The 11,844-nt window shown below is 42.0% G+C and overlaps 1 protein-coding gene across 6 annotated transcripts in view; it reads right to left on the bottom strand.

Moving 5' to 3' along the window:
• Positions 1–11,844, bottom strand: part of CEP44 (centrosomal protein 44) — a 35,067-nt gene that overhangs the window by 6,884 nt on the left and 16,339 nt on the right. For all 6 annotated transcript variants that reach the window (XR_003899759.1, XM_029910598.1, XM_029910599.1 and 3 more), the window contains exons 5-6: positions 7,701–7,832; positions 6,835–7,044 (exon numbers count right to left, since the gene is read on the bottom strand). Coding sequence is in view for 5 of the 6 variants with exons in the window: in XM_029910598.1 (XP_029766458.1) it covers positions 6,835–7,044; positions 7,701–7,832 (342 nt within the window). In the remaining variant the exon portion in view is untranslated. The remainder of the gene's footprint in view (positions 1–6,834; positions 7,045–7,700; positions 7,833–11,844) is intronic.

The raw sequence follows: 11,844 nt of genomic DNA, 5'->3' as shown, positions 1-11,844 counted from the left end.
GAGGCGAGAGAAGTGAAGCAGCCATGGCGTGCTCGGGGAGGAGGTGGGGCAGGGGTGAGCTGAGGCGGGGAGTTCCCCTGCGTGCCGCCCCCAACCCCTTGCTGCAGGCGGCCCTCCCCGCACTCCACTGCCCCAGCTCCCTCTGCCTAAATGCCGGCGGTGACCGGGGCGGCCAAAGATCTGGCCACCGCGGTCGCTGCCGAAGAAAATGGCGCCCCCCAAATCCTAGTGCCCTAGGCGACCGCCTAGGTCGCCTAAATGGTTGCACTGGCCCTGCCCCCACCCTTGTGAAACCCCTCTAGGACTAGAACTGTTTTCATTTCAATAATGCACCATATGAATTTATGGAGTAGGGTGTGTGCACATGTACAATGTACAGTCTCAGAGCCACATATATTCTAATACAAAAACTTACATTAAACAACATTGTTTTGGTTACATGTCAATAACTCAAAAGTTAGCAAGTGCCAGATTTACTGCTGTCAATGCAACCTTAATTCTGCCTGCTAGCATCCATCTTGTATGCTAAATGATGTAGGGGTCCTGTAGAAAAATAGCATATGATCATGTAATTGAAGGCTGTATCATAAAGTGAAGGTACAAGGGGCAGAATTAAGGTTGCAGTGCCAACTTTTCACATAGATTTTTGTATGTAATTTCCTAGTTTGATTTAAAGGAAAAGTATAAAAAAAACCCTAAACAACAAAAATAAACCATGCCCTCCACCATTGTGAGTGATCAGCAAGGTTTGAACTCTGACATTCAGCACTATTACACAAATCTACCACTTGAGCTACTGGGCTAATTACATTAAGTAGCAGCAGAAGGCTATTACACTGAGGGGGGCGGGGGTGAGGGTCCCAAGTGCTGCATGGGCATAGCCCTCAGCTCTCTTTCCTACCCCCTCCCCAGGCATTTGGGGACAGGTAAACAGTAATTACTGCCCTCAGAGTTGGGAGAAGTTTGGATTGGCTTCCTGTCCCCAACCCGTTCCATTGCAGCTGCCTTGAGAGCTCCAGGTATCCTCAGTGCAATGTGTGTCGCTGCTGCTTTGACGGTGGTGTGGGCCTGGTCTTAGAATGTATTATTTTGAGATTTCAGAGCTTCTCAAAAGAAGGTTGCAAGAACCAGCTCCTTCTATGCTGAAAAATAGGCAACCATGGTGCACACAAACTAAATCAAACTTGTTTTTGTATACCCCTGCTCTTACAACAATAGTCTAGACTAAAAAGAAACACAATCCGGTTAGATGTTTTCAAAAAATGGTACTACTGTTAAAATATTTAAGTGGCAGATAAATATCAGGCTAGTCTAATCCACAGTACAGTGCAAAATAATGAATATTTATTTATATGTATCTATTGTTTTAATTGGATTTAGTGGTATTGAAAAGTTCCAGATTAGAAGGCATTTATCAAGCCACAGAACAGGTAGAGCTGGGCTAGTTGAGACCGGGGGCAAGCTTCTCCACACTGTCTCCACCACAATGTGCCTCAACAAGTGACCTGTGAAAGAGAGGGCAATTCTCTTTATGCTCATCCAATCCTTGGCTTCCTGAGAGCACTAGCAAGGGTAACAAACTGTTAACAGTGGTTGTGTGATTTGGACATACACTGAGAAATAAGACCAAATTCATCCACAATGACTGATTAATAGACATCAGATGGTATCACATTTCAGTCATTACTGACCTGAGACAAATTCAAACATGATCTAGAATTGAAAAGCTCCATATTCATCCTTTGAGCCACTGAATTTTCTTTAAAATTTTATTAAGTGAGCATCTTAAAATACCATAGAGAGATGGCAGCTTTCCTCATTTATCCCCCCACCCAAAACCTCTTTTAGATGAACAATGCATTTTCAAAAAATGTAGAATGAGAACCATATTATATGTTTATAACACCGACGACATCTACAACTTTCTACAACCAAACAAAATGATGTGACTGACTGAACATTCTAACACTTCTGCAAGAACTGCAGCATCAGTCAAGTATTTTTTGCAAAGATTTCCAACTTTTGGACAGCTTTTCACAATAACTGAAGTATTCGGAGGATTGTAATTTAAGCATTACAGGAAGATCCTGAACCCATACTCACAAATATACTGTGCTGTGAACACTAGCATTAGATATATATAAATTTTTTCAATATTTTTTATATTATATTATACATATATACACACACACACACACACACCTCTACCTCTCAAAAGCTTTTAAAGTTAAAAAAAGATACACTACTCTGAGGAAAAATGCTGATTTTCTGTGGCATGTTAAACGTACCGAGCATAGTGATGTCACTAAATCTCATGTGCATTTAGAAAGTTTACCTAATGTCACCAACAAGGAGTGAAAGAATTGGAGAAATGCGAACCACTAAATCAGAAATCAATAAGATGATGATCAGTGAGAAACTTGCCCAATGAATGAAGTAAGTTTACCACAGTACTGAGCAAACCATCTGCTGAATTCTCATTCTTAATTTTGCATCTAGTTTCTAGATGGTTTGCCTGAAGATATGAAATAGTGCATTTTTCTACAATCAGAAATGAAGATGTCCAGTGTGAAACCCAGATAATGCTAAACAGAACGAAAGTCTAACCTTTTCAAGAAGCTCTTGTAAAAAGATTCTCTATTTTCAAAATATGATATACCTTGCCTTGGGAAATTAAACAGTATTCAGCTTCATAAGTGGTACTTTGGCGGTCTCATATAAATTATTACAGTTACAGCTATCATTGATAAACTGCAGAGCTATTTCTGTAGTTCCCTCAGGGTCTGCAGGCTCCTTCTGGGAAACTCCATTACAATGCACAGTGCTGCTCCACAAGTCCTGAAGAAATAGCTGAGCACTTTTCAGTAACAAGCCACTAACTTTTTTTTGGATGGGAGGGAAACAGGGGGCCCCCTGAAAGGGGGAGAGAGCACAATTGGGAGAGAGGAGGAATAGTGGGCTCATGAGGAAATTGAGATTTCTGTCTTGTTTAAAATTTTGTCACGTGATCATGGCCACACATTACCTTACAAATAGTAGATATTAAACTGATAAGAACAGATATAATTTTTCACTCTAATTGCTAAATATTAGTACAGATCAGGGTAGAGAAAATGTTTGTGTTTTTTTTTTTAAATCAAAAATATTTTAAAATTTAAATTAAATACATTTTTCTTTTTAAAAATAAAACTATTGACAATGAAATTTGAAATTATGAAAACCTACATCAGGCTTAACCTTACTAAAAATCTATTAAAATCATTTAAATTAAATGAAAAGGTAGTATTTAAGCAGCACATGTTTGCTTCTGAAGCTGTGAAGAAAGTCAAGCCACTGAAGTGGTGCAAGTCACCTGGAACCATATAATTTGTTGAAATGTTAACCTAGCTTTTGACCGCAGTAACCTCTTCTGTAAGTACAGAAAGAACACTTTTTCCATTTCAATTTATTCAACAATTTCAGTTTAAATCACTAGGTCATTAGAAGTAAGTTGAAGAAAAGGAAACCCTTTGCTTTTCTCTTCCAATGTACGAATAAAAACAAGGTGTGAGGAGATCTACTAGCTCTAAAATCTTGAAGGACATAGTGACCAGAACCTATGGATGTGTCTATGCAGCAATTAAACACCTACGGCTGGGTCAGGTCAGCTGGCTCAAGCTCACGGGGCTCAGACTACGGGACTGTAAAACTGCTGCATAGACATTGGGGCTCAGGCCGGGGGCCGAGTGGTAGGATCCTTACCCCAGCACCCAGCCTCCAGCCTGAGCCCGGACATCTATGCAGCAATTCTACAGGCCTGTAACCCAAGTCCGGCAAGCCCAAGTACAGTAACTCCTCACTTAACGTTGTAGTTATGTTCCTGAAAAATGCGACTTTAAGCGAAACAATGTTAAGCAAATCCAATTTCCCCATAAGAATTAATGTAAATCAGGGGGTTAGGTTCCAGGGAAATTTTTTTCACCAGACAAAAGACTAACACACACACACACACACACACACACAGTATAAATTTTAAACAAACAGTTTAATACTGGTACACAGTGGTGATGATTGTGAAGCTTGGTTGAGGTGAAGGAGTCAGAGGGTGGGATATTTCCAGGGAATGCCTTACTGCTAAATGATGAACTAGGAATTGGCTGAGCACTCAAGGGTTAACTCTCAAACTCTCAAACAAGGCAGTAGGAAAGGAGGGAGGGCAGACAGAGACAGAGACACACACCCTGAGAGAGAGATGCGCATTTCCCCTTTAATTATGAAGAGTGGGGTCAGAAGTATACTGCCTTGTTAATTAGATCAGCAAGCTGAGACCAGACCGCAGCTGCACCTGTTGCTGCCTGCAAGCTCCCTCTGTCGTGTTTCCTCTCTGCTCTATGGAAGATGGGGTAAGACGGGTGCAGGAGCAGGGGGAGGGGAACACCGTGACATTAGTCCCCCTTTTTCTCCCCCCCTCCCCCCCAAGCAAGCAGGAGTCTTGGGGAGCAGCTCCAAGGCAGAGGGCAGGAGCAGCACATGGCAGTGGGGGGAGGGACAGCTGCAATTGCTAGCCTGTTGGGCAGCTGCTGCACAGGGAACTTAGGGGAGCGGGGAGCCGATAGGGAGAGCTGATGGGGGGCTGTCGGTCTACCCTGGTTCCAACCACCCACCAGCTAGCTCCACTGGGCTGCTGTTCCTGCAAGCAGTGGACAAAGCAGGCGGCTGCCAAACAACATTAGAAGGGAGCATTGCACAACTTTAAACGAGCATGTACCCTACTTGATCAGCAACGTAACAATGAAACAACATTAACCGGGACGACTTTAAGTGAGGAGTTACTGTAAACTGACCCGATCCTGCAGCCATGGCGTGGGTCTTTTATTACAGTATAGATGTACTCTACAAGTCTATGAAACAATAGGGTTCCATTCATCCGGATTCCCCCGGACATGTCCGGCTTTTAGAGTTAAAAATAGCGTCCGGGGGGAATTTGTAAATGTCCGGACTTCCCCCCCCATGCAGAGCGCGCGCGGCTAACAGGGCAGCCGGCCGGATGGTGCCACTTACATGGGGCTCCGACAGACAGAAAGAGCCCGTCCTCCGCTTCCCCCTCCTCTCCCCTGCAGCTGAGAGCACTCCCTCCCTCCCTCCCTGCATTCGCAGATCACCAGCCGGCCGTTCGCACCGGCAGTCTGGCGCTCCTCCCCCTGCTCCTCCTCCCCGGCACTCTGGTCTGAGTGGCAGAGTAAGGGGGCCAGGGGGTCGGAGAAGGGGCAGGGAGGTTCTGGAGGGAGCAGTCAAGAGACAGGGAGCGGGGAGGGGTCGGGAGTTTGGGGGGGACTGTCTGGGGGGGTGTGGATAAGGTTTTGGGCAGTCAGGGTACAGGTGGGGGTGGGGTCGGGGGGGAGTTAGGGGACAAGGAACGGGGAGGCTTAGGTAGGGGGTGGGGTTCTGGAGGGCAGTTAAGAGCAGGGGTCCCAGGAGGGGTGGTCAGGGGACAAGGAGCAGGGATGGGGGGAGTTCTGGGGGGGGGGCTGTCAGAGGGTGGGGAATGGTTGGATGGGGCGTGGGAGTCCCAGGGGTCTGTCTGGGGGTGTGGATAAGGGTTGGGGCAGTCAAGGGACAGGTAGGGGGTAGGGTCCTAGGGGGCCAGTTAGGATGGGGGGAGGGTCTCAGGAGGGGGCAGTCAGGGGACAAGAGGCAGGGAGGCTTAGGTAGGGGGTGGAGTCCTGGGGGGCAGTTAGGGGCAGGGGTCCCAGGAGGGGTCAGTCAGGGGACAAGGAGCGGGGGGAGGGTTGGGGGTTCTGAGGGGGCGGGAAGTGGGAGGGGCAGGGGCGGGGCTAGGGCAGGACGGGGGCGGGGCTCCTCCCGTCCTCTTTTTTGCTTGCTGAAATATGGTAACCCTATGAAACAATCACTTCAATTCACTAACTACAGATAATATGTCCTTTGTTTCACAATTCGGTTTTAAATGCAAAACAGGTTTTGATTTAAAAAAAAAAAAAAAAAAAAACTTATTTTTCTTAAGTATTTAACTAGCAAACAAATTTTGAATGCTGTTTTAGCGCATTTTGACTGCATTCCAATTTTCATCTAAAGGTATCTTGATACAAATCACAAGTAAAAAAATTGATCTAGTAGAAAAGAATTGCCTCATTCACCATTTTCTAACAAAGTAGTAAAAATTTGAATAAATGTATGTCACGTTTTATAATTGTTTAAATCTCCCTATTTAGCAAAAGTAGTACTAGATTTCATGTAAAGGCTACACAGTAGAACCTCAGAGTTACGAACCCCTCAAGAAATGTTCACAACTCTGAACAAAACATTATGGTTGTTCTTTCAAAAGTTTACAACTGAATATTGACTTAATACAGCTTTGAAACCTTACTATGCAGAAGAAAAATGCTGCTTTTAACCATCTTAACTTAAATGAAACAAGCACAGAAAGTTTCCTTACCTTCTCAATTTAAAAAAAAAAAACAAAAAAAACAAAACTTTCCCCTTATTTTTGTTGTTTACGTCTAGCACAGTACTGTACTGTACTTGCTTTTTTTGGGGGGGAGGGGTTGTGAGGGGGGGTGAAGGGATGTGTGCTGCCTGATTGTGTACTTCTGGTTCCAAATGAGCTGTGTGGTTGACTGGTCAGTTCGTAACTCTGATGTTCGTAACTCTAAGGTTCTACATATTTAGTTGCAAAACAACATATTTTGATGGTTATACCAACCAATGAGAATCATCCTCTCTTTAGGCAAATAACATACAAATGCTAAATAAGATTAAAATCCCCGGTTTAAATCAATCCACCCTGCTACACATTCAACCTCCCCAATAAAATTGAAGCTTTATGGTAAAATATACCTTTTTTGACTGCAATAACAGTTCTGTTTCGAGAAGCAAGACCCGGCTCAGGAGATTATTCCAGTCCTTCTCATCTATAATCACCTTCCCTTTCAGTCTCTCTTCTAAAACATGTAGTTTATCTTCCATCGAATTTAGCTTATGAAGTTTTTCTTGGCAATCAGCAAGCTGGCTCTTTAGCAGCTCGATTTGACTATTATCTTCTGTGGCCTGGAAATAAGAACAATAAGAGATTTTATTTTCTCTAATTTTAGGCATAAATACAATTGAACAGACATGATAAACTCCACTGCAGAAGTGTGGAACATTTTTTCTTCCCCACTAGGTCATTTCAACCATTGTGATGAGTCACATTTATGAATGCTTTTTCCTTCAGAAATTGCTGTGAACTGCTTTATGCAAAAAGTTTGCACATTAGAGATACCTGCCAGAAACCAGCCAGCTGACTCTGAAGTTGTGGGGTAACTGGGGGTGCTTTACATAGAAATAATAATCAAGACAAGACCAGCCACCACATAACTATTCCCACAGGTTTGTTGTGCCTCTTCTCCCTTTACCCTCTGTTTTTTGACCATCTGGTATGATCTTTTAAGAGACCATGGGGCAGGGACCCTTCTTTTTTGTGCTTGTACAGTACATTGCACATTTGGACATTATTCAAAATAAATAAGATGTAGTAAGTCAACTGCTACTCATGTTAGAACCTTTTTTTCTTAACAAGTTGTACAATTGTACTACCAATGTTCTTTACACATTTATTATATACTTATAGATCAAGTTTAATTTTGAAAAAAATAAAAAAAGATGTTTGGAAGCCACTTAGGCTATCATACCAAACTCTACATTTTAAAAATTCAAATTCTTACTTGTTCACACACAACTTCTAAAACATCATCAGCTACACAGGATTCTTCTTCACTATCTTCTTCTACTGGAATGGCTGTATTATAGCCATGCACATTAACTTCACTATCTGGGTGATGTTCCACTTGAGGTTTCTTTGTATGTAAAAACAATAATCCACATATATGATTTATTACAACAAAAACATTCTTGACAACTAAATGTACAATGTTCTGCATTTAATTATTTTGCTTTTATCTAGACACCCAAGCAATCTGATCTCACCCAGTTGTAAGACAGGCCATGAAAGTTTTAAACTGTGAAAACAAAAACAGAGTTATCCTTGATAATCTTTTCAGAGTCATATGGCCCATCACCCCAAATATGCTTCCCACATATTTAAAGTAAGAAACATCTCTCCTTTTCCTTGGCAGCCTGTTAGAAAAATAGCTTGATTAGGTGGTTTTGTTTATTTTTAGTTTTTCTAGGTAGGCTTACTGAGGGAAAGCCAAGTCAAAAGATCAGTATTACATTTCTTTCTGAGCACAGCAAGGTCTCTTACCCCTTGCAAGAGTTCCATGGTGTAAGCCCTACTCCTCTGAATGTTCTGACTTCAAAGGCTCACAAGTCTCTCTCTACTGCTTAATAATTTTATTGTTCCAACGGAACTTAGAAGTCATGGGAGGTCACAGTTGTGGAGGGAAGGGCATGCTCACTGGTAGCTAGATCTAGGCCCATGAAGGGGACACAGACCTTGAACTATACTCTATTCAATGGGAAGCCAGTTGAAAAAGCAGAACACCAAAGTGACGTGCTCATGGTAATGTGCACTGCTAAGCAAATGAACTTTTGTGTTTTATACCAGCTGAACTTTTTCAGGCCGTGTGGCTTCATTATAAGGTACAAGTTACAATAATCAAGTGTGGAAGTCACAAACATATCATAGAAATGAAGGGCTGGAAGGAAACTTGAGAAGTCCTCAAATTCAGCTCCCTTTGCAGAGGCAGATCCAAATAAATCTAGACCATTCCTGACAGCGATTTCTCCAGCTTCTTCTTAAAAACCACCAATGATGGGGATTCCACAGCCTTCCTTAGAAGCCTATTCCAGAGTTTAACTACTTTTATAGTTAGAAAAGTTTTCCTAATATCTAATCTAAATCTCCTTTGCTGAAGATTAAGGCCATTACTTCTTGTCCTACCACCAGTGGACAGAGAGAACAATTGATCACAGTTGTTTTTATAACACCCCTTAACATATTTGAAGAGTGTTATCAGGTCCCCCACTTAGTCTTTTCTCAAGACTAACCGTGGCCAGTTTTTTTTGTTTGTTTGTTTAAACATTTCCTCATAGATCAGGTTTTCTAAACCCTTTAGCATTGTTTGTTGCTCTTCTCTGGAGTCTCGCCAATTTGTTCACATCTTTCCTAAAGTGTGGTGCCCAGTATTCAACAGTACCCCAGCTGAGGCCTCATGCGTGCCAAGCAGAACAGAACAATTACTTCCCATGCCTTAGATACAACACTTGTTAATATGCCCCAGAATATTAGACTTTTTCGCAACTGCATCACACTGTTGATGCACATTCAATTTATGATCCACCATTACCCGGAGAATCTTTTCAGCAGTACTAGCACCAAGCCAGTTATTCCCCATTTTGTGGTTGTGCATTTGATTTCTTCTTCCTAAATGAAGCACTTCACACTTGTCTTTATTGAATTTCATCTTGTTGTTTTGGACCAATTCTCCAATTTGTCGAGGTTGTTTTGAATTCTAATCCTTTCCTCCAAATTGCTTGCAACCCCTCCCAGCCTGGTGTCATCTGCAAACTTATAAGTGTACTCTCCACTCCATTATCCAAGTCATTAATGAAAAGATTCCTGTGGACCCCACTGGATATTCTCCCCCAGTTTGACAGCAAACCATTGATAACTACTCTGAGGAAGGTCTTTCAACCAGTTATGCACCTACCTGATAGTAATTTCATTTAGATCGCATTTCCCTAAATTTGTTTATGAGTATATCATAGGGGATTGTGTCAAAAGCCTTACTAAAATTAAGATATATCATGTCTAATGCTTCCTCCCTAACCACTAAGCCAGTAATCCTGCTAAAAAAGGAAATTAGGTTGGTTTGGCCAGATTTGTTCTTGACAAATCCATGCTAGCTATTCCTTATAATCCTATTATCCAATAGGTGCTTACAAAGTGATTGTTTAATAATTTGTTCCAATATCTTTCCAGGTATCAAAGTCAGCCTGACCAGTCTATAATTCCCAGGTCCTCTTTGTTTCCCCCTTTAAAGAGAGGTACTATGTTTGCCCTTCTCTAGTCTTCTGGGATCTCACCCTTCCTTCATGAGTTCTCAATGATAATTGCTATTGGTTCAGAGATTGTTTCAGCTAGTTCCTTAAGTCTCATAGGATGAATTTCATCAAGCCTAGGCGACTTGATTATATTTAACTTGGGTAAATATTTTTAAACTTGTTCTTTCCCTATTTTGGCTTGTGTTCCTTCCCCCTTATTGATTGTGTTGAGTATCTGGTCATCATTAACTTTGGTGAAGACTGATGCAAAATAGGCATTAAACTCCTCAGTCTTCTTGATGTTGTCCATTATTAGCATTCCTTCCCCGCTAAGTAGAGGACCTATTTTTTCCTTTGCTTTTTCTTGGTTCCAATGTAATTTATAGAACCTCTTCTTATTACTTAGGTGTAACTCATTTTGTGCCTTGGGCTTTCTGATTTTGTACCTATATGCTTATGCTATTCTTTTGTACTCCTCCTTAGCCAATTATCCATGTTTCCTATTTTTCTAGAATTCTTTTTTTATTTTCAGGTCATTGAAGAGCTACTGAAAAAGCCATATTGGCCTCTTACTATTCTTATCTTTCCTTTGCATCAGAATAGTTTGCAGATGTGCCTTTAATACCTCTCTGAGAAACTGCCAGCTCTCTGGAACTCTTATTCCTTAGACTATTTTTCCCATGGGATCTTACCTACCAGTTATTTGAGTTTGTTAAAAGTCTGCTTTTTTGAAGTCCACAGCTCTCATTCCTTTCTTTCCTTTGAATTATGAAGTTTACCATTTCATGATCGCTTTCACCCAAATTGCCTTTCACCTTCAGATTTGCAACCAATTCCTCCCTGTTGGTCAAAATTAAGACTAAAATGGCTGCCCCCACTTACTTCCTTCACTTGTTGAAACAAAAAGTTGTCCCTAATACATTCTACTTGTCCCCACTACACTTCAAGAATATATTGGAAATTTTGTGTTTTGCTGTATTACTTTTCCAACAGATGTCTGGGCAAAGTTCCCCATTACTATCACGTCTTGTATTTTGGATATTTCTGTTATTTGTGATAGGAATGCCTGATCCACCTCCTCTTCCTGATTTGGTGCCCTACAATGACATCACCCCAATTTTCCTCCTATATATCTTTACCCAGATATTTTCAACTAGGCTTTGGATCAAAACTATGAGGAAGCAAGAAGACAATGTTGTTTATATTTAGCTTAAAGGAGATGTAGAGCTCAGTGTCATTCATGCACTACCTGCACTTCAGCCTGTTTTAAGAAATCTCTCAGGGTATGTCTACATCGCAATTAAAAACCCGCAGCTGGCCCGTACCACCTGACTCAGGCTTGCAGGGATTGGGCCAAGGGGCTGTTTAGTTGCAGTGTAGATGTTCAGGCTCAGGCTGGAGCTTGGGCTCTAGAATCCTATGGGGTGGGAGAGTCCCAGAGCTCAGGCTGCAGCCCAAGCCTGAATGTATACACCACAATTAAACAGCCCATTGGCCCGAGCCCCAGTCAGCTGCAGGTGTCTAATTGCAGTGTAGACATACCCTTGATGGCTTCCTATTTGCAACAGGATAATAAAGGGAAGAATCATGTGCATTGTGGGACTCCAGAGGTGATGGCTTTGGAAGTGGAAGAACAGCTGTCCATGATGACCTTCTGATTTCAGCACAATAAGAATCTGAGCCATTTCAGAGTATTTCCATTTTCCCCTGAAGTCTCTTGGAGACTGGACAGTTGTGTACTAGGTGATCAATAGTATCAAGTGTCACAAGAAGTTTAGCAAAATGAGTAGGAATCTATTTCTCTTGTCTATGATGGAAGACCTACTCCTGCAGAGCAATAAGCTCTTTTCCTGTATCATGCAC

Source organism: Terrapene carolina, unplaced genomic scaffold, assembly GCF_002925995.2.
Source record: "Terrapene carolina triunguis isolate 2854851 unplaced genomic scaffold, T_m_triunguis-2.0 Scaffold66, whole genome shotgun sequence".
In the NCBI taxonomy this organism is placed as follows: Eukaryota; Metazoa; Chordata; order Testudines; family Emydidae; genus Terrapene; species Terrapene triunguis.
This window is presented reverse-complemented; position numbering and strand designations above follow the sequence as displayed.